Here is a 26,119-nt window from a genome sequence, read left to right on the forward strand (position 1 = left end):
TCAATGTTATTTAAACTGGAGGGAAAGTAGTGAGTGAGGACATCTGCAAATTGAAAGACAATAAAATCTATGACAGTTCACCACATCTCAACAGCCTTTTCCCTTGGTTCAAAACCTTTCTCCTCTTGTCAAGTATCCTAAGCAGTTAAGGCTGGTCCAGGGAATGCCCATGTAAAGCCATCCTTTCACGGCCAAGGGAAAAGAGTAGCAGAGACATAAACTGACCTTTCCACACCAAAACATCTTATCTCTCCAACAGAATCCACAGGAAGCCAGGCTTCAAGAGAAACCACCTCCAAGCTTGACAGTGTTGTCCTTGAGGGGTGGCACAGGACAAAAGCCCACTCAGATTCCATTTTATCCAAGTCTTAGTCACCTCACCAGCCTAAGACCTAAGTCTCCAGGCAGAGTCAAGGGTGGAGTCACTGCACAAATGCCCTGGGCCTGATCACTGGGTTCCTTCATTCACTCTGCACAGACCTGGGAGAGGCTCGCTTCTCAAGCGTGAGAGTTCCCCTTCCACTAACGGATACCTCCGGTGCTAAGGGCGGCCTCTTTAAGCTATGGCAACAGGCAGAATAGCTTTCAATGTGCTTCATGTCACTAAGTGTGTGAAAAGCATCCTTCTCTCGTCCACCTACCCTGCCACTGTCTGTACTATCACACGATAAACAAAGAGTCCCTGTCGACCAATAAATACAAGAGCTGGGGGTTGGAGATCAACAGTATAATCCTTGTGTAGCTACAGCTTTTGAACAATGCTGAATGCTTTCAACAAGGATTGCTTAAGGCTTTGGCTCTTTAAATTTTACACAGTAAAGTTATAATAACCACTTCTTAACTTTTTAACACACTGTAAGGATAAAGTGCTTGGAAAAGGATTTTAGCTTTCTGGAATATGATAGAAAAAAAAAAATAAACTCACATGTTACTTTTAATATTTTACCCACTTTTTCCTCACTAACTACACATGTCCTCAGCATCCCAAAAGATGATTTAATTTAGTATTTCTTATACTTCAAAGATGCCATTTTGTAGAAGGGATGTAACTTCTAATTACACAGTATTACATGATGCTATGAATTATTTAAAAACTTTCCTAAAAAGGTTAGAACAGGCCATGAACTATATCTGGGGTCAAGTTTATGAGACTGTCAAAGGCTCTTTTATAGATCATTTAGAAAGATTAAAGAAACCCCCTCTACGCATGAGAGTCTCTGCTCAGTCAATCTAACGTCCCATTAAACATGAAAGAAACCCTTATTTCCTACTTTCCAGCTATGAAGTTCTCCCTCTCCACAAATTGTATCATTGGCGATTTTACTTTTAACTTTTAAAACTTGCTTTCATACTTATTATCTCATTTTATCTGTGAATGCTATTAGGAGCCATATATAGAAATGGAAATAACAGCTCTATTGTTTCTTTCAGTATGGGTGATGGTCAAGACCTCACCTCTCTCTCTCTCTCAAATGTCAAGTGTACAAAAGCAGATCACCAGGATGTCAGGCAAAGGAGCAGAGGATGGAGTAGCCATGGGGAGGGGATGGGGGGACAGAGAAAAGGGTCTGAGGAAGATGCAAGGGATGAAGACCAATAACAATAAGAACAATAACATTTCTCAGTTACATTTTCAGAAAGCATTAGGAATTCATTTTTGAATTCCTAAATGGCATGGGGAAGAAAAAAATACCAATATATTTGGGATTATTTTAATACAGTGTCTCTACGTAGGGAAAGAAAGACATACATCCTCCTTTGCCTTGTAACCAACATCTGGGAATCCTATTGCCCAGATAATGTCAGCAGGATCTCTTCTCAGAAATAAGCTACTCTGATGCTATTTGGTACCATGCTGAGCTATCAAAGCACACTGTATTAACATCTTCTAAATCAGTGTATATATATCAATGACCTTTCACAAAAATGTTTCTTTTTATAAATTCTAAGAACTAAACCTAAACCTGAGTGGTGAGGATTATGTATGGATAGGATATACTACAGATAAAATGTACTGCTTACAGGAAAATGAATTAAACCGAGACTGATTATTGAAGGATATTAGTTAGTGGGAAGTCAATAAAGTAGAGAGTGCAGACAGTCCGAAATTGTGCTACTGCATAAGTGAAAAATGACTTCCCAGTTATCTCTATAAATGATTAGATGTTTTTTTCCAGAAATAATTCTTGCTTAGAAAGTCAACGAACAAACTCTGTCTCTTTGTGTGGTGAGAGCTTATTATGGTAGGTTGTTACTAAGTAGCCCTTTTCCCAACCGAAAATTCTGCATTTGAAAAATTGAGGATGTTAGAGAACTCAGTTACAGAATTATAAAAACAGGTTAGAAATGGATCAAGAAAAATGGATTTTTAAAGGAGTTGACACTTTGTATTTTAAAAGAATACCCCTCATAACAGTCTTTATTGGGTAAAGTTGCTGCAAGCTGGAAAATAATTGGTTACTCTCCATAAAGGAAAGAACTAGATAAAACAAAATTTCACAATTTTGTGAAAACTGTGATCTTGAGAAACAGAGGTGGTCACATACAAAAGTGTGTCAAGAAGAGGCTGCAGTGACCAATCCTGATCTGAAGAGATTCTGCACTTTTCTAGGTGGGGAGGGGATGTGACTCGAAACATCCCGGTGACTTTCGAGCAAAGCAGCACCTACTTCTTCCTACCCGGTGCCTCCTTCTATATTTGGGACATTTCTCCCAACCACCCTCCCTCCAACAACCTTCTTCATCTCTCCTCTCCCTCTTACGTGTCACCTCAGATTTTCCGTGGGTTCCTCAGAAATAATCCAATTGCCTTCAAAACAATAATGTTGGAATCACCCGTTTTAAATTACTTTTTCCTAATTAAATTTCTGCTGTAGTGAATTACTAATCTGTTTATTTTTGTGAAAGACTTCAGGTAAGACATAGCACAGCTATAACTGAGCCGGTCGAGAGTGGTTTGTTCACTCTCAACCAGCAAATGCAGAAGAGGCCCGTGATGATGATAGTTTCCACTTATTAATTGCTTACCACATGCCAGGTGCTGTCGTGTGAGATTTTTATGTATTATCAGATTGAATTCTCATAATAACACCCCTATAAGGCAGGTATTATTAGTCTCATTTTACAGTTGATGAAGTGCAGGCACAAATTCATAGTCTAATACAGGGCTTGGCGAACCATGGCCCTTGGGTCCGGCCCAGCCCTAAAGTTTTCCTGGAACTTCCACGCCCCTTCATTGACATAGTGTCTGGGGCTGCTGCTGGGCTACAGTGGCAGGACTGAGCAGTTAGGACTGACAGCTTAGGGCCCAGAAAGCCTAAAATATTTACTGTCTGGCCCTTTATAGAAAAAGTCCACTAACCCCTAGTGTAAAACATGGCTAATGCACTGATAAAAGAAAAAAGGCAAGAACATTTGGAGAGCTTGGAATAAAACTTCTGCTGAAACTTTCTTAGAAAAAAATTCTGTCTTGATCTGTTTTCTTTCATACACATCTTACCTTATTTCTTCTCACCTAAGGTTTGTCAATCAGCCTCAGAAAAAACAAGAGTGTTCACAGAATCCCGGGTTAGTCACTAAAGGTTTCTCTGTCAGTACGGTGCGGTTTGATGAAGTGGTAAAGTTTCCAAGAAGGAAAGAAAAAAGGACAGACCAAAGAAAGCTTTGACAACCATAAATTTCCTGAGAGGTTCCAAAATTTTTGGCAGTTTCACAGGTATTTCTTCTCAAGTACAAATGACATCATTGTTGAAATTAAAGAAACAATTGGCCTGGTTTATTCTACATTTGGTATCACATACTGTTTTGGTTGAGCATCAGTTGATTTTTCTATTTTTACTGGGAAGTTATGTCATAACTATTTTTAGTAGACAGTGTCTGGTTCGATCATTTGTGGAACTCAACACACAATCGTGCCTTAGAATTTGTTTTTCCCCTAAAGCTATAAGAATGTATGTATTTGGTGGAGAATGTCCTCATCAGTAAATATTCCACCACTTTATTCTGAAACACATTTTAGATTAAAAGTCTAAAAACAGGAAGTAGGCACTAACGCATGAAAGAATCTGGGATAGTACTAGGCAGCAAAGGGAGTGTAGCTTTACAATAATATCAATTTGTCTTTGAACTATTAATACTAATATTTTAAATCATTAATTGAGAATGAATTAATACCTGAGTGGCTCTGGTAATTCTTACTTCATCCTTGAAAACCTAACTCTAAATCAAAGTCAAATTAATAATTGAATAAATCAACTATACTCCCACATAAAATAAAAATTTTAAAAAAAGAAAGGATACAGGGAAAACAACAACAACAAATTAATAATTGAATTTCCAGAGTCTGCGATCTGGCACCTGAGCTGAGTTCAATTTGCAGGGAGTAAAAGAATTTATGCAAACTTGCTTACCATAAAAGAAAAGTAAACACCTAAGACCAAGCCCAGGGTTTTTCTCTATCTTTCACCACCTTCCCTCAAATGCCAACCAATACAGAAAACAGCATCAAACGGTAATTCCCAGGCTTGTTTGCACAGAAGAATCACCTGGGGATCTTCCATAATTTCCTCCTACCCGCAGACCACACCCCAGGCCCAGGAAATCCGTCTCTGGAGGTGAGACACAGGCATCTATGGTTTTGGAAGCTCCAGACACCAGGAGACAATTGTGATTAAGGCGAAGATAGCCTGATGGGCTCAGTCAGTACACACCTGACACCTGCAAGTCAGGAAGCCTCCATCCTCTGTCCGCTCCACTCTCTGCCAGAGACTCTCAGACCTTTGGGGCAGGATTCACTAACACAACACACCGGTGTACGCACTGGTATCATCATTCTTACTCTTAGCATGCAATCAATTGGTGAATGCAAATATTAAGAGGGTCTTAACACAGAGAGGATGGCCCTAGGGTTTCTCTTAAGTTATGATCTGTTTAAACATTCACACCACTCTTGCCTCTTAGAAGACACCTGGCTTTGCTCTTTATTTTGCGAACAGGTTGATCCTGCAGGACAAACTTGAAAAGCCAACAATGTGCCTTACCTCTACGATGCTTTTTAAATCTTGCACGTAAGTCCTTTCGGTCTCCAGAATCTCCTGCACAACTCTGTCCACGTAGAGCAGCTTGGGGCTGGTGGCTGATTCTGCCCCCGTTTTGGTCGCCCCGTTGGTTTCCACCCTGTGCTGGGCCCAGGGCTGCCTCTCGCTGCCCTGGTCCGTGCTCTGTTGCCCAGCTGCCCCATCCCTCGGCAGCTCGCTGCTGGAAAACGGCCTGGCTGGCATCAGCTCCAGCTTTATGGCCCCTGCTTCCTTATCCTGGGGAAACAAGCCCAAGTGGCTGTTTGAAACTAAGGTCATTCTGCTGCCAAAGGAACCATGGCTGTCCCGGGAGGAGGCCGAGGACGACGTGGAGCCAAAGCTGACCGGGCGGTCGCTGTCGGAAAGCTCCATGGCTTTCAGGTCCTGGGAGCAGCGAGGGGGCCTGGCTGTGGTTTTGGGATCTGGAGCTTGTGTCACAGTGGATGGCACTTCAAGGCGCAACTGGTGCACATCTATACACGTGAAAAGAAATAAATAAATAAGAAAAAGGACAAGATAAGCAAGGTAGGCAAGTACTTTAAAATTATATCAAACAGAAAGTTTAAAGGCAGTTAAAACCTAGCTCAATCTACGTGGTCAAAAGCAAAAAGGTAACAAGTTAGGTATAGACGGAAATGTAAAGATACCCATGGGACGCTGAGTTGCAAAGTTGGAGTTTCTAAAGCATCATCTGGAAATGCATCAGAATCAGTCTCCGGCACTACCTTGGACCTACTGAACGTCGGTCTGCGTTTTACCAAGACGCCAATGCCATGTGCACACACTTTAAAGTTTGAGAAGCACTGCATCCACGGCCTCAAAGTGTGAGCACCTGGGATGACTAATAGAGCAGATTAGTCCAGATTTACTAAATCAAGGCTCAGGGCTCAGGGCACAAGGAATCTAGAGCTTTAACAAGCACCACAGGTGATGCTTATATATTTAAAACACATCCTACGTGATCCTTATGGTGTTTTGAGAAACACTGTTTTAGATTTTAAGTATTCCACTATAATTCCACAAAATTTTAAGCTACCAACCTGGAAGCACCACTACTTGACTTAACGACACTGACAGTTTTACACTTTACTTGTACACAGCATTAAAGAAAGTGTCACATGGACAATATTTTTCTAATACTGGGTAAGAAAACCCAAAATATTGAAACTCACATCCCCGTTAAAACTTAACCATCCCATCAGAACATTTCTCTAAATCTCTTCTTGAAAGCTGGCATTCCATTTGCGGTATACATGGAGTTACACTGTTACAGAGTATATTTGATGAACTACACGTTCTGCACGTAGAGTTCAATAACAGGACAGTGTGATCATGCAATTAAATAACAGCACTTAAATCTTGGGTCCAAAAAAGACCTTTCATGGACTTTAAACTTGCAGAAGCTATTTTGGTGAAACACACAAAGTTCCAATCTTCTTCATTTGAAAGGCAGGATCCACACTTTATCCCCCTAGCAATGCTATCCCAGGTTTACAGAAACAAAATGCCTCGCAATAAAGAGAGTGATTAGTGAAGAAATTTGTTTCATTTCAAAATCCACCAAGATCCATGTTTATAGGTCTTGTTAGAAAAATAAGAGAGTGAAACTTAGGTATGGAAGGTTATAATAAGACAAATACAATAACAAGAATATAGACTAATGATTGTCTTTTCAAAAGGAACATGAATTTGGTTTGACTCGATAATAAAGATCATCAAACAGCTGGTACCAATAGTTCTAAAATAAAAAAGAACCCATCAAGTCTATATCCTTCAACATCCAGACTTTTTCTAGATAGTTTATATGCATGGTAAATATTTGTGCAAGATTATACTGCAATTATTAAAATTATGAATATCAAATAAAGGAACTAATGGGTCAACAAGAAGGAATGGTAAGAAACGTGCAGAAAATCAGTAAATTACCAGCATAACCACTACCACATGGTATATTTGCCCCCAATTTTTAAAGCTTTTGCAATATTCTTTCTGCTTGCTCTGTAACAGCTTTATGGCCTATAAAACATGGATTGGTTATAGTAGTTAAAATGCACTTGTGCTGAAAATCCAGATCCAACTTGAGTGTTGGAAGAATCCAAGAAGCAGCCAGGCATTTAGGTATGTTTGCAGCAAAGGATGCTTACCCATGTTTGGGATTGGTGTTAAGAAAGTCCTGGGCAGTTCAAATTAGGAGCAGACACACAATGGCATCCATCACAACCATAACCATGAGGTTGATGTCACTTTCAGGAATGGGCACTAACTTGGGAAGTATATAAGGGTTCTTTAAGGTCCCAATGGGCCAATGAGGCTATGAATTAGGACCAAACATAAGGTGGATGTACTACTCTATATGAAAGAGCATCTGGAAAGGTCTAGATCATCGATTTGGATACACTGGTCTCCAGGACAACTTCTGATTTTCCGACCAGATGAGAATCAACCTTCTCTCCAGTAGAGAAAACCATATTTGACAGTAACATCACTCTTGGCAAATATTCATTATCAGGATGGTGAAAAATGAACACCACAAAGAGACTCATTTCTTTACTTACTTTCACTCCAAGTTAGCCAGCCAATATTGGGACCGAGGGATTAAAGGGGAACAAAAAATTGCCAGATATTTTAGAGGAGTCCATGTTGGGCTGCTAGGGCTGATAGTGCCTTTTATACTTTCAAAGGCTGGAGAGAGTGGGATATGATACTCGGGTCAACAGGGATCCCTTCATGGTTGAATCTTATATACCAGCATCAGTTGGACCCGGTTCCAAGGAAGGCTTCATATGTTCCAATACCAGGCCTTGTGCTCTAGGCCACTAGACCAGCCCATTCAGAGTGCCAACTGAATAGAATAAAATAGAATATTTGAGATATTTGGTATCTCTAGTATTTAGCCAAGCTTTCTGCCCCAAATTAAATACTTTCCAAAACTGCCAATGACAGACGTGAAACATTTAAAGCTAGGTCATATAATGGCATATAATAGGGGACTGTATTTGTTAATGGATAACATTTTTTATGTTGATTATATAGATAATTATAGTTTTCTCACATAAGGAAATGTACCTCATAAAAACTGTCTAGTCTTGTTCTCACCTCCTTCAAAATAATTTAAGATTTCCACTCTGGCCTATTCTTCCTAATACAATTCATCAATTATTAATATTTAAGAGCTGCACTGTTCAACACAGTAGCCAGTAGCCATATGTGACTATTGAGCACTTGAAATGCAACTCATCCAAATTGAGATGTGCTCTAAGTGTAAACTATACGTCAGCTTTCAAAGATGTAGCATGAAACAAGTAAGTGTAAAATACTTCACTAATAATTTTTATATTAATTACATGTTGAAATCATACTTTGGAATAGTGGGTTAAATAAAAGATCTTCTTAAAATTATTTTCACTGGTTTCATCTTTTTTTTTTTAATTTTTAATTAATTAATTAATTAATTAATTTATGGCTGTGTTGGGTCTCCGTTTCTGTGTGAGGGCTTTCTCCAGCCGTGGCAAGCGGGGGCCACTCTTCATCACGGTGCGCGGACCTCTCACTATCGTGACCTCTCCGGTTGCGGAGCACAGGCTCAGTAATTGTGGCCCACGGGCCCAGCCGCTCCGTGGCATGTGGGATCCTCCCAGACCAGGGCTCAAACCCGCGTTCCCTGCATTGGCAGGCAGACTCTCAACCACTGCGCCACCAGGGAAGCCCCATCTTACTTTTTAAAATGTGGCTACTAGAAAATTACAAAATATATACGTGTCTTGCATTGTATTTCAGTTGGACAATGCTGATCTAGAAATCTTCTAGATAATTATATTATTCTGTAAGACTTAAACTTACTTCCTTATCAATCTTTATTCCAATAATAGTGAATGAAGAGGTGAATACAATTTGAAGTTTATCTTTTTTTACTCCATTCATTAATATACAATATTGTTATGAGTTAGCGAAAATAAAATTGGGAGACAAGGGCTGTGTACTGGATATTGGGGTAGCTGGTTTCCCATGATAAACTGAAACACGAGAAAGAAAATTGTAGAGCAAGAAAGCTTTATCCGGGACTCCCCTGGTGGCGCAGTGGTTGAGAATCCGCCTGCCAATGCAGGGGACACAGGTTCGAGCCCTGGTCCGGGAAGATCCCACATGCCGCAGAGCAACTAAGCCCGTGCGCCACAACTACTGAGCCTGCACTCTAGAGCCTGCGAGCCACAACCACTGAGCCCACGTGCCACAGCTGTGCTAGAGCCTCCATGCCTAGCGCCTGTGCTCCACAACAAGAGAAGCCACTGCAGTGAGAAGCCCGTGCACCACAATGAAGAGTAGCCCCTGCTGGCCACAAATGGAGAAGGCCCATGCACAGCAATGAAGACCCAACGCAGCCAAAAATAAATAAATTAATTAATGAATTTAAAAAAAAAAAAAAAAAGAAAGCTTTATCCTCGCCTTGAGTGAAAGATGTGGGTGATTGTGTTAACATTTGGGTAACTTGCTGCTTTGCTTTGCTCTCCTTCTCAAAACCTCTCTCTTTTTCTTACCAGACCTCAAACACAGGACTAATAATATAGCAACTTCTGAGAACTTGCCAATCATTGCTAATGGCCCATGTTAGTGGATCTTTTGACCATGAATACCCTAAAGTAAGCTGATTTTCCCACCTTGAGGGTCTTGGTCCTTCTGACCCTTAGTAAACCTGGAGGTGGTGGTGGCAGAAGCACGTGTAGAGGGGCCTTGATTCTTACAACTAGGAGTACTATAGCTTAAAAGCCATCAAAATAAAAATATTCCTTCTTGTCCCATTCTCAATGAAAAGAACAATATGGCTGTATGGCTCCCATGTAGATAATTTTCACACATCTTACTTCATGACAAGCCTCTCTAATTTTTTTCTAGGCAAAAGAGCTTGAATTCCTTGGCTTTTCTTTGTTTGCTCTTCAAACGTCCACTATTTTAATTGCCCTCCTTTGGAATGTCACTGTCAGAATCAAAAGTAGCACTTCTTGGCTCTAACTTGCCTCTGAGGCTGATTTAGGGGTGAAGCAGAACTTTCATTGGCAGGAAAAGTCCATGCTTCTCTGACCATGTTTACAAGTCAAAGGGGAGACTGACGGGGCCACAGCCGACCGCACCCTGTCACAACCCCCAAGGACAGCTTTACAACTCAAGGCAAAACTATATGCACAGGACTTCCCTGGTGGCGCAGTGGTTGAGAATCCGCCTGCCAATGCAGGGGACACGGGTTCGAGCCCTGGTCTGGGAAGATCCCACATGCTGCAGAGCAACTAAGTCCATGCGTCACAACTACTGAGCCTGCGCTCTAGAGCCCACGAGCCACAACTACTGAGCCCATGTGACACAACTGAAGTCCGTGTGCCTAGAGCCCGTGCTCCGCAGCATGAGAAGCCCGTGCACTGCAACGAAGAGTAGTCCCCACTCGTTGCAACTAGAGAAAGCCCGCGCGCAGCAACGAAGACCCAATGCAGCCAAAAATGAATGAATGAATGAATGAATGAATGAATGAATTAAAAAAAAAACTATATGCACAGCTGGGAGGAGGAGTGATCAGGATTTCCACATTCTGCTCATTGCTATTCTAGACTTCAAATACCTAATTGGAGTTCCTTGGCAGGACAGTCATGGACATCAAGAGAATGTAGAGTGCTCAGGACCAGTGAATAACTAAAATCATGTAGTTCCTTATTACACTCTCTGTGAAGAGGAGGAAACAGAGGGACTAAAGTATAAGCAAGAAGTTATTCTATCAGCCAGCAAAGGTCATTTAATATAGAGTCAGTCTTTGGTAGAGCCTCAAAGTTGTAAACTGACTTGATGATTCAAAAAACAAACAAACAAACTTTTGAGTCAAAGTTATAAAAGATATTCATTTATATGTTTCAAAGACAACACCAAGTGTTTGAGGAATCCTCCTCTACACATCTCTGAGTTAATAGTGAAGGGCTCAGTAGATAAAAGCTACCAGATATCAACCTCTTGGTTTTCTAAAATACCAACATGATTCTTGTATTAATGGTAAGTCCAAGGCTACAATTACACGTTTTTGCTCAGAGTGTTCAATCCAAGGAACATGATTTTCATTTTTATTTGTAGCTGTTTGGTAATGAAGAAGTAAAAAAAAATCTTCTTACCATGTTAATTTCTTAGTTTTGACCAGTGTACTCTGGTAATGCAAGATGTTAACACTGGGGGAAGCTGGATGAAGGGCGTACGGAAACACTTAACTATCCTGGCAAATTTTCTGTAAATTAAAATATTTTCCAAAATAAATAATTTTAAAAAGCCTTGTTACCATTGAAGAGTCAGTAAAGCAAAAATTTGGACAAGAAGATCAAGGATAGGAAAAGCTGCTTTGCAAAAATGCTTTTCTTCAAACAAGAGGTGAGGGGTTGAAAGAGAATCAAAGATTTCTTTGGGCTGTAAAGTCTGATACTAAATATTCAGATAATTTACTAACTGGTTCCTATCCAGTCAGTGAAAACTAAGAGGTACAATGGCTCCTGCAGTTGAGTAGGGATTGAGTTAGATATCCCTAATTAATGCAGCTAATATATTAGCTAAATTGTCTTAGCTAAGGTGGTGACTCCAGAATTTCTACTGAGGTCACAGGCATGTCAGTTTGGTTAAAAGAAGACCTAAGGGAATTCCCTTAAGGCTCTTCATGTAAATACAGCTTTTTTTACTTTTACTGTCTGCTTTTTGGAGATGATTTGGTGTGGGAGGTGAAGGAGATTACGGGGTGGGGTTAAAGCTACTCTGTGGGTTGCTATCACTTTCAGGGGGATGGGCAGTTGTCCACAAAAACCCACTCCCCCGGCTTCTTTAGTGAATAGAGTAGGCTGAGCATACTTCCCAGCCTCCTGCCATTAGATGTAGCCACGTGGTCAAGTTCTCACCAGTGGAAAAGATGTATGTCCCTTTGGGGGTCCACTTTTCAAGCATCAGACATTGGGCCTCCACATTCTTCCCCCTTCCCACTGGGACCCAGATGTGGCAGGGATCTTTGCCTGAACCATGAACATGACACCAATGCCCTAGAGTATGGCAGAGCACGAAGACAGAAGGGCCTTGCAATAACTGGGTTTGGATGTGCCCTGAGCCACCCCATTAAAAAGTCTGGTTATCCTGAAGCTGATGTGCTGTGGAGAAACCATGTGGTGAGACCCCACTGATATGCAGAGAGAAGCTGAAGGGACGCTGGCTGATCTGGCCCCTGCTGTCTGAGTGTTTCCAGCTCAGGCACCAGACGTGTGAGAGAGCAGCCTCTGAGATGTCCCAGCCCTGTCATGTCTGACTGCGGCACTGGGAGACTCTGAGCCAGACCCACCTCGCAGAGCCTCTCCTGAACTCCCGACTCACAGAAACCTTGAGAGATTAGAAATGATTGTTGTTGTTCCAAACCACTAGGTTCTGAAGTGATTTGTAATGCAACAAGAGATAACCAGAACAGATAACCAGCCTCTGTTATAACAGATCCGCCTTACCATGATATGCCAGTGCTTTAACTCTCTGTCAAAATTATCCTTAAAAAACAAAACACACACCCCTTCCCCCTCACACGAAGCCTTGCAGTTCATTCACATGTGTCATTACCTTTAGAACATTTTATAGATGGGAAAAAAGATAGAGAGGTTAGGTAACATGCTCAAAGTAGAACAGTGAATCAGAGACTATGGTTTCTGATTTCTAGTCCATTATTTCTTATACTTGGCTATAGATTCATACAAGAGGGCAGAAAAAGAGCTTAGAGATCAGGAAATGAAGCACTAAACATAAGCTACTTGTATAAAGTGCATGATACCAATGTGCCAATAGCGTGTGTGTGGGAAGGAATGAGTATGTGCCCACCTGTGTGTGCAGAAAGAGCTCAGAGGACCAGCCAGAAATCAAGTTATGACATAACAGTTTCTCCTTCAGAGGATCTGCATTTCTGTTCTGGCTCTGTACCATGGAGGTCTGTATTGCAATCTTTGAGTCTCTGGTTTCCTCGCGCATAAGTGGGGCAGCTCGACTAGATGACTTTCCCGGGCCATCCGACGGTGGGGACGCAGCTCCTACTCTGAAATCAATGCCAAGTCACTGGCTGCCACATCTGCATGGCCCATTCCTAGCTGGAATCACAGGACAAGCAGTAACCACAAAATAGCAATTTTCTTCTCTATTCTACTAATGCCAGGTCTTAGATGATGAAATATATATCACTGACTTTGCCAAAGGCTAAAAAAACCTCTATTTTAAATTCAGATTAAATCACAATCTATGCTCCAGCTTCCTTCCTGTTCGTGTGGAAATATCAGTCTCAAGGCAGTAACGAAACAATGATAGCTACATACACAGGCTCCATCTGCACTGAGCACGCTCAGTTCCAAAACCATCTCTGTGCTCTTGAGAGGGAGGGTTAGGCTAAATAACATTTCTTAAAGAAAAAGGAGGAGGAAGAAGAGGAGAAATCCAAATAACTAACAATAGTGCTCTGAGAAAGTAAACCACCCATAAAGTACACTAAACATTTTCTCAGAGAAAAAAAGAGGAGGAAGAGAATTCAGTGTCTAACAATAGAGATCTGAGTGAATACATCCATCTAGAAAGTACAATATAAAACTATTAAATGTCATGCCCTTTCAAATCCTTAAGTGTATAGAAAAGGGTCATAATATACAGCTGAGTAATATGGGTGGTTTATAAAACATAGGTACAATGTGATCCCAATTTTGAATTTAAAATACTACTTTTTTACTATCCACATGAGAAAAAGATTGAAAGGATATAGAATAAAATAGACACTGGTTTTACCAAATAGGAGAATGGATGATTTTTCTTTTGATATTTATTTGTAAATATCACTTTTCCTCAATAAGTGTATCACTTTTATAATCTGAAAAAGTTATTTAAAGAAATTAAAAATCACAACCTCAGTCGGTATCAAATATTTAAATATTTTAAATTAAAATAACTGATTTTATGTTCAATATGATTAATGAAAAGGAATGCCAAACATATACATCTTCTCTCAAATATATTAGTAACACTAAATTAAAATAATTGAAAAACAACCAAAAAATCAGATTCTAATGTGCAACAGCATTGACTACAATTCATGCCCTTTTCTCTCCAATTATTCCTGCTAACAAAAGGATTTCTTACCAATAAACACTCAACATGGAAACTGCATTTACTTAGTCGACTTTGGTTACCGCTAGACTCAGGCTAAGTTTCATCACTACAGTTGCTAAGCATAAAATTTGCAAACATTGATTTTGTTCCCCCCGCTTAACCTGCATGAACCTCATAAAGAAAGCACATGAAAGTACTCAGCAGTCGCTGCACGAACAGTTAGGGTTTTAGTTTTCTCCCCAGAGTCACCAACATCAGCTCTCTAGATTATTTCAACCTAACTTTAAGGGAAGATCAAATCCAAACCAAAACAAGGCAAACACCCTTGAAGGCAGACTGCAGTTCAGATGGAGGAAAAAAAATCACCTTCTAGACTAATTCCATTGTTGGAGAACTCTTTTCAGTACCTTGCATTCATAACAGAACAGTTGTAATATATGCAAGCAAGCTGCTGGCCCTGCGCAGTGTTGTGGAGAAAACCCCGGCGACAGTTTCTCACCAAGGCTGATGGGCTCGGCTGCTCCAGGGGGAAGGACCGAGGGTGTGGGGCATGGGTTCCCCGGGCACATCCACATTTGCACCTACCTGGGCTCTACCCAGACTGAGCCGCATTGTCTGCCTTCAGCTGATGCAGTGACCTCACTGGGAGCTCAGTCAGGTAAAACCAGAAGCCTTTACTAGTCTGTGCAGCTCCTTCCGTAGAAATATTGCATGAGTCAGCTTTTATCTCTCAAAACCCAACACACAAAGGCTTTACAAAAACCTGATTGGCAACTTTCTCCCTGCCTTTTTCCCCCTGGTGTGCAGACCACAGACTTCAGCATCACTAAGAGCCTTAAATGAAACATGACATCATTCAGCTGAGAACCAGGACAATAGACACCACTGTGGGTAACTTGAAAATGCACACTTCGCTGAGCAACACCCTGCGACTGCCATTCTTTTGTGAACATCAAATACAACCCACACTCGCCTACAGCTGCTTGGGCTCTACCTTCCTGGCTCTGGCCACAGTTCTCATTAAACTCCACAAAAGCGACAAGGTCTCAGAGCTCTCATATTTTCAAGTTCACTTCCCGAACTTTGTCTGTTTCAAAGGAAAGGGACACATCTTTCGCATAAGTTTTAAAGTGAAGTTTGGGGGTGGGGGTGGAGAATAACACACAGTTGAAGGAAGTTTGAATCCTTAGTTTCCCTTAACGAGACAATTAATACAGTTTTAAGTACATGAAGTTACACAGGAATACATTTAAGCTTGAGTATTTTAAAAACAGTATTGAAGAATCTATCTGAAGACAAATACCTAAAATGTAAACTTACAGGCATGTCTTAGGAAAACAGTTTAGTTCTGTGACTTTATATTCATAAATACTAAGTAGTGGGCTTCCCTGGTGGCGCAGTGGTTAAGAATCCACCTGCCAATGCAGGGGACACGGGTTCGATCCCTTGTCCGGGAAGATCCCACATGCCGCGGAGCAACTAAGCCCGTGCGCCACAACTACTGAGCCTGTGCTCTAGAGCCCACGAGCCACAACTACTGAGCCCATGTGCTGCAACTACTGAAGCCCACTTGCCTAGGGCCCATGCTCCACAACAAGAGAAGCCACCGCAATGAGAAGCCCATGCACCACGACGAAGAGTAGTCCCCGCTCGCCGCAACTAGAGAAAGCCCGCGTGCAGCAACGAAGACCCAATGCAGCCAAAAATAAATAATAAATAAATTAATTAATTTAAAAAAATACTAAGTAGTAAAGACAGAATGATCTTACTCCCACACTTCGGTAGGAGAGACCTTCGAATTATACTGGCTTTCCATTTCCCTAAGGCTACCCGTCCTTCTTAAAATGCTATATCTATTTTTATATCAAGATTCAAAAGGTTCTTATTTGAGAAAGATATTGAGTTCTTCAGATGAAGGTCTCCAGGAGTACAGAAATATTCTTGAAAACTGATACCACTGCACCATGGAGCTAAAGCTCAAAGTATGGGTTATGCCCATGTATAGACCCCTAAAAGTAAACGATTTCAGAGGATCAAAATCCTTTAAATAGAAGTTCCGTTTAAAGCACTCACTGGTGGTTATGGAAAATAACATTAGCCGATCATATTTAATACAGCTATTTCTATCATGCCTATTAAGTGATTTTAAACTAACAACATAATAGGATAATTTGTTTTAATGCCTATTTCCTTTCAAATAAGGCTGAACATATGCGGGGCTACATCAGTGGGCCATTTTGGTGGAAATTTATCAATCAGTTCAGAAGGCAACTTCTTTCTCCCCCACAAAACTCACCAGTTTGATGGAAATCACTAAGTCACAGATGCTGAAAAGGTAGTTTGAGAGGAAGGGCCCTCCCTGGGCTGTGGGGACTCTCTTAGTCCTCTATTCTGTCCTCCACAGTGATCTCTCTTGCCCCCCGAAATGACGCTCCCCCAGACCCGTGTCCAAGTCCTCCATTTCTGCTGAACTAAGAGTCAGGTCAAATCTTATGAGCCCCATCTAATCTTCCACAACCACTCCAGCCCACTGCTCTTTCCATTTGTTAAACGACTGTTTATTACAACTAGAGTAAGTGTCACGTGGTCTTATATTTATTTTCTAATCGTCTCTCTCCTACCCTGGATTATTAGCTTGGGGAGCAGGGACCTTTTCGATGCTGTAGATTTGATATTCATGTGGAAGACACAAAGATCTAAATTCTGTGATGGGGTGGTATACACAGAGGCTCTTGGCTTCTTTTTTTTGGCCACTCCACGCAGCATATGCAGATCTTTGTTCTCCGACCAGGAATCAAACCCGCGCCCCTTGCAGTGGAAGCGCAGAGTCTTAACCACTGGACCGCCAGGGAATTCCCTCTTGGCTTCTTATTGACTCATTTGTTTTCTGTGCGTATCCGCAGATAAGTTAACTCCTTTATCTTCCAATAAAATTTTATTGTACTTGGTTCTTTTTTTTTTTTTTTGTGGCCAAGAAACATATTTTTAAGAAGCCATTTCTGAGAGATGCTGTGTACATTACAAGTGAACAAAAACAGCAAAGCTACTTTGAGTGTAGCTACTGGGCAGTCTGTAACTTCTACATTGGACAAGTGACTTAGCTTGAAGGGCAGCTTTGAAGTGACAGCACAGGCCATATATGTCCCACGAGTCAGTCATTTGTTCACCTGTGATTACTGCTTTAGCAAAGTCATCAACTTGTATGAGTAAAGACCTTTCAGATCACTTGCAAGGAACCACCCTATACTGCATCCACAAACATGGAGGGTTCATAGAATTCTGAATCTAGGTGTTTTTTAAATTTTAAGCTTTTGCAGAGCCCAGAACACACACACACACACACACACACACACACACACACACACACACACACACATTTTGTCTTTATATTTATCCTAGCACCAAGCATAGTTGGTCCTCTGTATCTGCAGGTTCCATATTCACGGATTCAACCAACTGCAGATGGAAAATATTCCGAAAGAAATATTTCCAGATAGTTCCAAGAAACAAAACTTGAATGTGCTGTGCACTGGCAACTTCATAACATTTACGTTGTATTTACAATTATTCACATAGAATTTATATTATATTAGGTATATATTGTATTAGGTATTATACATACTCTAGAGATGATTTAAAGTATACAGGAGGATGTGTGTAGGTTATTTGCAAATACTACACTGTTTTATAGAAGAGACGAGCATCAGGTAGATTTTGTTGCTGAATGAGTTAACAGATGAGTAGTGCATAGGGCCTGGGAGGGATGATACAGACACAGAAGAGCAGAGAGGAAAGGAAAGGGAGGAGAAAGTTACATTTCTTGAGCAACATTCAAGGTTCTTTCCCACCAGAGAGCAGGGGAGCTCTTCAGTGTTTTCTTCAGGGCCTCTCATCGCCCCACCTCAGCTCTGCGATGGCTTTGCTCTCCAGGCCCTCCCATCTCATCCCACACATGGGTTACCCTGGGCGATTAGCAGGTCTTGCAGGTGCCCGGCTGTCTTGCTACTGGACTTTCGTGCATGCAGCAAAATCCATCCCAAGACATGTAAAAGGAACAAATACTAGTGCCGCTTCTGGCTGCATATTTTATTTGCCAATATTAATGGGAGGTGAGAAGATTGTTTTTGCTCAGCAAAATCTCTTTTTAAATGATAGTGAGACTGGCCACAGATAAATGCACATTTATGCCTTGTTAGGTGGAAAAGACACTCTCACTGGAACGCAGCTCTTGTTAATTCCCTCACAACGCTGGTTACAGGAAGCACAGGAGCTACTCACAGTATCCTCGCCAGGAGTGGGGCATCCACAGGACACAAACCAGCCATCGAGTCAACTGCAGGCCAGTCTTGTGGCCTAACTGGAGGAAGACCAGAAAGCCCTGCCATTGAAAAAATCCCTTCCCCGAAATCTGCCATAGGGCCTGCAAGTCCACTATGAGAAACCAATTCTATTTGGTTTAAGGTAAAAGTCGTCAGTTAAAACGCTAATATCCCCTGGGAAGGCTAATGGAGTCACTGCCACAGTGGTGTCGTCCGCCCGAGCCTCCTTCTGAGGGTCCACAGGGGTGCTTAGGAAGGAGGTGGGAATGGGGTTGTGTGGCAGGGCTGTGAGTCTGCGGAGAGAAGCACAGATAACACGCAGCTCTGGGGGCTTAGCACGGTCTGCCCTAACGGACAGACTTGGCTGACTGCAGCCAGGCAACAGCTCCAAGCAGCTGGGCAACGAAGGATGAAAGAATGGCCCGGAGAAAGGAAGGAGGGAGGGCAAAGGCATGCATACATTTTTCAGATTCAAGGAAAGATTTTGCTTTATATCATCCAGGTAAGGCAGATTTAGACAATCATCTTACATTTTCAGATGCAAAGGTGCTAGAAGTTATAAGGGGTATTTCAAGTGACAACTAATATTTTATATACGGAGCACAACAATTTAAAGCCTGGAGCGGAGGGGGCGGGGGAGGGAGCTGTTTATTTTGTGATTTAAGATATTGCCACTGTGACACATTTCCCAATACAAATGGTAAAACCAACTGTTTTCTAATGCACAGGCCACTGACAAAACACTCATTTTTTTTTTTTTTAGTCTGCTAGAACTCTTTTCTTTGAAAGAAAAAAGCATGAGATTACATCTTCTAAGCACATGCCACAGAATAAAAGTAAACATTAAAGTCGGTTGCATACCAGGAGGTGTCACACATCCCATTGTCCCATTGATGTCCCTTAGGAGGACACGGTGACCTTCCTCCTGAAAGTGAGATATGATGTACTAACACCCTTCTGCAGTGCAGTCTTTGTTTATCAAAAATCTCTATACACTATTCCAGACTACTCTCAACCCAGAAAATGTCACCAGCTATAAACTGCCTTGCTATTGTTATATAAACCAAACCATATACTTTGCTAAACAAACAAAAGAGCTAATCTGTTTTTTTCTTTCTCAAGGACTATTTTCAAAGTGAAATAATTTTAATGATAAGCGACTTTGTCTTCACAAATTTAAGAAGTGTTTACTCTCAGCAAAAGACATAGGTTTAAGGCAGACACAAGCCCTCTAGTCTAGGAGATAGTAAATGAAAGGAGTATTATTTTTTGTTAGTCCTGGAGTATTGAATCTAACACAGGAAACCAAACAATAAATAATCAATAGTTACCAGTATTCAAATTTTCCAACTGAAAATATAATTCCTCATCCCCCATTGCATGAAAATGTCAGTATTGAGGCATAATGGTAAGAACTTTAGAAAACAAACCCACAAATTCACAACACTTTTTCACGGCTCACCCTTACCTTGCCAATCAAGTCACGATTTAACCTCTCCATCATATACCACTCGGCCATGAAAACCACCGAGATGGCCTGGAAGGGCACACATCCTGGGGACTCTAAAACTGTGCTCTTTCAGGAGGTCCTCCGTGGCTCACTCCTCCATCTCTGTGATAGTCATTAGCTCTGTTTTTCATGCTGTTTCGTTATTAGGATATTTTGGTCTTTACAGTCCAGAGACGATGAAATCAAGTCTTAGTTATTTCTGAACTGAACAACTTTTAGACATCAAGCAAGCAATATGTTACAAATAGTCTTTTGCTTTCAATACTAGATCAGTCCCATCTTTAAGGACACCATGGGAGGACTCGCTGTGCTAAGCACAATGAACTAATTATCCCTCTAAGAATGCAGTCTGCTTCCAGACACATTTTTCTCCAGGAGATAACACACATCTAATCCATTCATAACTAAAGGCATTCAACACAATCTATACTTTGGAAAACGCTCTTTAAAAAAAAATGTACTTGAACTTGTAGAAGGGGCTTGGAGACTCTTTTGAAATCCTGCAGCAGTATTTTCCAAAATAATCATTAAAACAAGAATCTATTATAGTTTCAGGGTGACGACCATGGAGGTTCATAACCCTTACGCCAGCTTGCAAAACCATTTCACATCCTGGCAGAGGAGAGAGACAGCCTCCTCGGCCAGCCTTTTCCCCACAGCTCCGAGAGGATGGAGTGATGGGGAGGGCTCAGCTCGACCTCTCCAGCTGCATCCCCATCCTGTAGACTCCGAGATGGTGGGTTCAGAGAGACAGTTATCAAAAAGTAGCGGTGATGAGGATGTAAGCTTGCGGAGGAAACGTAGACAAGCCACCCAGAGTGGCTATGAGTCAGTCCCTGAACTTGTTCTGAATCTTCCCTCCAGCAACTGCCATCCTTTAGAATCACCACCATCAGTCTTCTTCCCCCAATTTCAAGGCTACCTTCAGTGTCACAGTGGCTGACAGCTGAACCTCCAGGTGTGTGACCTGAGAGCAAATGGATTCATCCCGGGGGGAGGCGATCTAATTTCTAGAACTGAAGCGGGGTGGTTGGAGCTTCTATTCGTTTGGTCTCCTTAAACTATTCGCAAGGACAACCCCATTCAGGCAGAAATTTGTAAAAGGTCAAATACAGACCCCACTCCAGGAAAGCAGAACTTATTCCTCTCTAAAGGACTTAGTACTTTCTAGGTTTTTTTTTTTTTTTTAAACCAAAGAAGGCAATGAGGCTGCCGCCTTTGTTATGGTATTACAACGGTCTTAAATACCCGTCTGTTGCCATGTGTCCTGGTCTTTGCCTTTCAGAACTTTGGCACACACAGCAACGACCTGCTGACCTTCTCCCTCCATACCTTCTCTCTACGTTAACTAAGAGCAGCGACCCCTAACCCAGCCTTGCTAACCGGCTGCCTAGTTAACAGGTTCCGTGCTGGGCTCAGTGAACGGACATGGCTTTGCTGTCCAGCGGGACTGCACAGGCATCAGATAAATAATGACAAGCGTGACGAGTGTGACGAAGCAACAGCTCAGATGTAACAAGAACTGCATCCATAAACATTTGCTCTGTTTTCCTAAACTGTCTCTCCCCTTTTTCAAACTGCCCTTCAAGTAATACGGAAAGCGGATAGTAACTTCACACTGACAGTAGCATCAAGCTGATGGAGGCTGCCTGCACTTATATTTCCTTTTCAGTCTTACAGATCGAGCGCTGTTGGACTCACCTTTCATCTTAGGTTTAATTACTTGGTATCCAAGCTGGGAGCCAAACTTGCTGAGAGTTTTTGTGCGTCTAAACACTTGCCTAATGCCCAGTTCCCACAGAGGTACATGAAGTAACTTGTTTATGTGAACAGAACAAAGGAAAGGAAATAGGGCTGTCTGTTAGGCTACAGGGTTAATCTTAATTAGGCCAAGAAACAAGTGTCACCAAATTTATTTTGGTTTGTTCTGAATAAAAAAATTCCAAGTTCTTTATAAGTAGATGAAAGAAAAAAAGAGAGAAAGAAGGAGAAAAAGCCCAAACATTTATACGAGCTGCAGGAAAGGTGGGATGACGGGGGAGTTCCTTCACTACCACTATGATCTAGTTTCTGCCTTTTCTTTAAGGAACACGTATTATTTGTGCAATTAAAGTAGAAGAAATAAGATAAATAAAATTTAAAAATAAAATTAAAAATTTATGTGAAGGCTATTCCCCATGTGCGGACCCTTCCCCACCCCGTCTTTCTCCACACGCCCTGCTCCCTGATGGCTGGCTTCCAGTTGGGTTTGGCTAATGGGAGACACCAGTATTATGAGGCAGGAGGAGAAGGAAATAGGGGCTTACCTGCCTGCCCCCTGGCTGATGAGGGGTCTGGGGTTTAGCAGTGGCTGCATCCGAGGCAGCCCGGCCTCCATAGTTCCAGCTCTCACTGGGCTCTCCTAACTCCACGGTGTCCCCTGGGCCATCCAGGGTCCCTGTGGTTGTCCCCAAGAATGGCGGTTAAGGCTTCCCGCCATTGCCGCAGTCTCTGGGTGTCGCACATTCCTTGCTAGCTCCCATGGCCTCACCACCTTCAGTGAAGTAGCCCCTTCATTAAACTCTCCATTTGAACCAGCAACAACAGTCTGTCCTCAGAGGGCACAAAGTGTGGCCAGGGAGACAGACACTGAGCGATCACACGAACAAGTGATTAACTCTACGTGAGATGTGGACTTTGCAGAGAAGGCACGGGGGGCTGTGAAAACATGTCCAGGGGGACCAGGGCAGGTTTGGGGTGGTCAGGGAAGGTTCCCCGTGGGAAGGGTGCGTGAACTGACATCTGAAGGCTGAGAAGAAGCTAGCTGGGGGAAACCAGGCAGACAGAAGAGACCATCCAGATCATTTTACTTCCCGAAAGCGTAGACGGCTGGTGTACTTGGCATTACGCCCATGGTGATCATTCAACCTAGATTTTTCTCTGGACAATCTTGTTTGCCAATATAATATTGCATACCACAATTACTAACTATGTTTACTGTAACTCTGACCCCTTATTAAAGAATCTTCTAGTTTCCTTCTCTACTCTAGGTGACCCATCTTCTAATCTGCACACATCAGCCTCTCTCTTCTGGGCTTTTCTTTCTCCCCCTCCAGACACTGGGCAGAGCTGCTTGGGCAGTAACCGTGACTGTTCTTGTGCAACCACTTGGACAGGGCAGCTTATAAGGTGTGGTTACAGTAAATCACAACGTAAACTTCCCTGCCCGGCGTTTTCATCTAGGTATAATCAGACGAAAAGGAACATCAAAGGAGCCTGAAGAGGAGAAGCGGTCACAAAAGGACAGCCTGGAGGAGGGGCCGTTCCACTCAGCTGATGGTGCCACTACTAGGGGACTTAGGGACTGACTGCGCACACGTGAGACTTGAGTACTTCCCAGGACCACTTAGTCACCCATCTCAGGACACCCAAAGCCAGGGACAAATTCCTGGTGCCAGTGTGGCTCCAAACATAAGACACCTGCTTAGGAGTCTATGCAGATCAGGACATGACAAAATGTAAACCCCAGTGAACAAAGCTGCTCTGAGAATACTGGGGCATTAGATTTTTCACAAGGACGGTTGCTTATCATCCTAGTGATGTCATAGTAAAAACCACCCCCAAAGCTGAACTTATTTTGTTCAATCCAAGTCATCATTCAGCGCTTGTAACATGATGCATGGAGAGGACACAGACCTGGAGCTGGGATGTGTGGAATCACAGTTCTCCTAGACAGTTGGGTCACCTTCGGCAAGTCACTCACCTCTCTGGTTTCCAGATTCCTTCTAGATTAGTAAAGTGAAAACTCTGGAGCCTACGGCATTCAAGGATGCTTTTGCAAACTATTATATAGAGAATGAATAAACAACAAGGTCCTACTGTATAGCACAGGGAACTAAATTCAATATCCTATAATAAATCATAATGGAAAAGAATATGAAAAAGAATATATATATATGTATAACTGAATCACTTCGCTGTACAGCAGGAATTAACACAACATTGTAAATCAACTATACTTCAATATAATAAATTAAAATAAAAAAGAATGCTTTCCAAATCTTTGAATCTAAGATTCCATGGTTTGGGGTGATGTGTCGACACAATGACCCACTTCTTAACTACACAGTCTCTCTTGAGGCTCTCATATAACTCAAGAATCTTAAATGTGGTCCCCACTATTATAGTCAGAAAACCATGAATTGATACAAAAACCAGGAGCATATGGCCTTTGTATAGGGAAACTGCTTTAAATTATCTATAATTCCTCACGTGGCAGAAGTTGTGATAAGATACCTTAACCCACCTGACAATGTCTGAAATTGGAATTCAGCTCTATTTTCAGGTGTACATCTCAGATTCTGTGTGGGGAGCCGAGGTTGGGGCTGGAGGTGAGAGATCTGATGATAATGAAAGACTTGGTGGTCCTGGGAGAGACTGGGGAAGGAAGTCAGGCCTGATAAATAGAACTACTGGGGATGCCTGGTGCGACCTGAACACTCCCCCAGAAGTTGTGATCTGAGGCTGTGCAGGCAGAGTGTGACCTGAAGACTTGTTATTTGTCAACACTGGGTTTAAATTTTTTGAATTGATAAACCAAATTTTAAAAATCAGGCTATTTCAAAAATAGCAATGCAAAAAAAAAAACTGTAAAAATCAGGATATTTCACATATAAATCCAGATTTTTCAGCTTGGGGAGGAGGTGTCAAAAAAAAAAACCAATAAGCATCCGTCACCACTAGCCTTGTATTCACACTCAGCAGCAACATGTGGGGCTAAGCTTGTTCCCTTCACCTTGGCTGTGCACTTTCTAGTTTGCTGCAGGCCTCACCACTCCCTTTATTTATTTATTAACATCTTTATTGGAGTATAATTGCTTTACAATGGTGTGTTACTTTCTGCTGTATAACAAAGTGAATCAGCTATACATATACATATGTCCCCATATCTCTTCCCTCTTGCCTCTCCCTCCCTCCCACCCTCCCTATCCTACCCCTCTAGGTGGTCGCAAAGCACCGAGCTGATCTCACTGTGCTCTGTGGCTGCTTCCCACTAGCTATCTATTTTACGTTTGGTAGCACCACTCCCTTTAGTATCACACTCATCTCCATTCACTCTTTTACAGGACCTGCCTGGCTCTGGAGCCTGGAAGTATTTGACTCTGTGTCACACTCATGGACCCTTGGACACTACACTGTATACTAGGTTAGTAGTTCTAGAACGACCAGATTACTAGAAAATGATGTTGTAAGAAAAATTTATTTCTCTTCAATTTGTAAGTCATATAAAAGTGAAACATGAAGAATTAAAAATATCACTTGTTGTTTGTTACTTTATACAAGATTAGGCAAAAAAATGTACCATAAGACCAAAACCATCTTGGAAAGATTCAGTGACGGGAGTAAGGGAAAAATGTTTATAGTAGCGGGGTGGGAGAATGTTAATTGCAGGTCAAGAAACTGGAACTGTCTTTTTTTTTTTTTTTAAAGATAACTGAGTTAAATTTGTTTTATTTTATTATTTGGCCATGCCGAGGCTTGCAGGATCTCAGTTCCCCAACCAGGGATCAAGCCCCTGCCCCCTGCAGTGGAAGCACCGAGGCCTAACCACTGGACAGCCAGGGAAGTCCCTGGAACTGTCTTTACCATTTAACCTCATTAGCTTTTATTTTCGTTTGCCACCCTTACTATTAATTAAAGTCTTTATTCTACTAGTGCTTTCACAAACCTTGAACATATCAATAAATGTTAGAATTTGTGCAGGGTCTCTATGGAGGAATTAAGGTGGAAGAAGCAGTCGAGTTGGTAATTCTGCCAAAACAAACTCCCAGGTAACTCGGCGTCATAGTTTTTGACATTTAAAAATACTGGGACAGTGAGGCCAAAACCACAGCCCTGGAAGAATGACACACCGAGTTGTCCAGCAACACTTGAGGGTCCCTTACAGGGACTGAAGTCAGGATTCGTTTTTGATACCCTTCTCAAAGACAAGCCAAGATCAACTATAAATGTTAAAATTCACATATCATATCCTAATCTCATAGAACATTGGTTTTGTTGTACCTTTTAAAAAACAATAGGACGGAAGTTAAGACTTAGAACTGGAGATC

At 41.8% G+C, this 26,119-nt stretch overlaps 1 protein-coding gene across 11 annotated transcripts in view; it reads right to left on the reverse strand.

Moving 5' to 3' along the window:
* The window catches only part of PLEKHG1 (pleckstrin homology and RhoGEF domain containing G1), a 223,315-nt gene that overhangs the window by 84,980 nt on the left and 112,216 nt on the right, over positions 1-26,119 (reverse strand). For 7 of the 11 annotated variants that reach the window (XM_082474412.1, XM_082474414.1, XM_082474411.1 and 4 more), the window contains one exon: positions 5,040-5,548. In XM_082474412.1, coding sequence (XP_082330538.1) covers positions 5,040-5,447 — 408 coding nt within the window. In that variant the 5' untranslated portion in view covers positions 5,448-5,548. Of the gene's footprint in view, positions 1-5,039; positions 5,549-7,630; positions 8,592-14,567; positions 14,678-14,700; positions 18,171-26,119 lie in introns of those variants that run through there. The other 4 variants (XM_082474407.1, XM_082474410.1, XM_082474416.1 and 1 more) reach the window with 4 other exon arrangements.

The sequence above is a fragment of the Balaenoptera physalus genome, assembly GCF_965194825.1.
Source record: "Balaenoptera physalus genome assembly, chromosome: 9".
Lineage (NCBI taxonomy): Eukaryota > Metazoa > Chordata > Mammalia > Artiodactyla > Balaenopteridae > Balaenoptera > Balaenoptera physalus.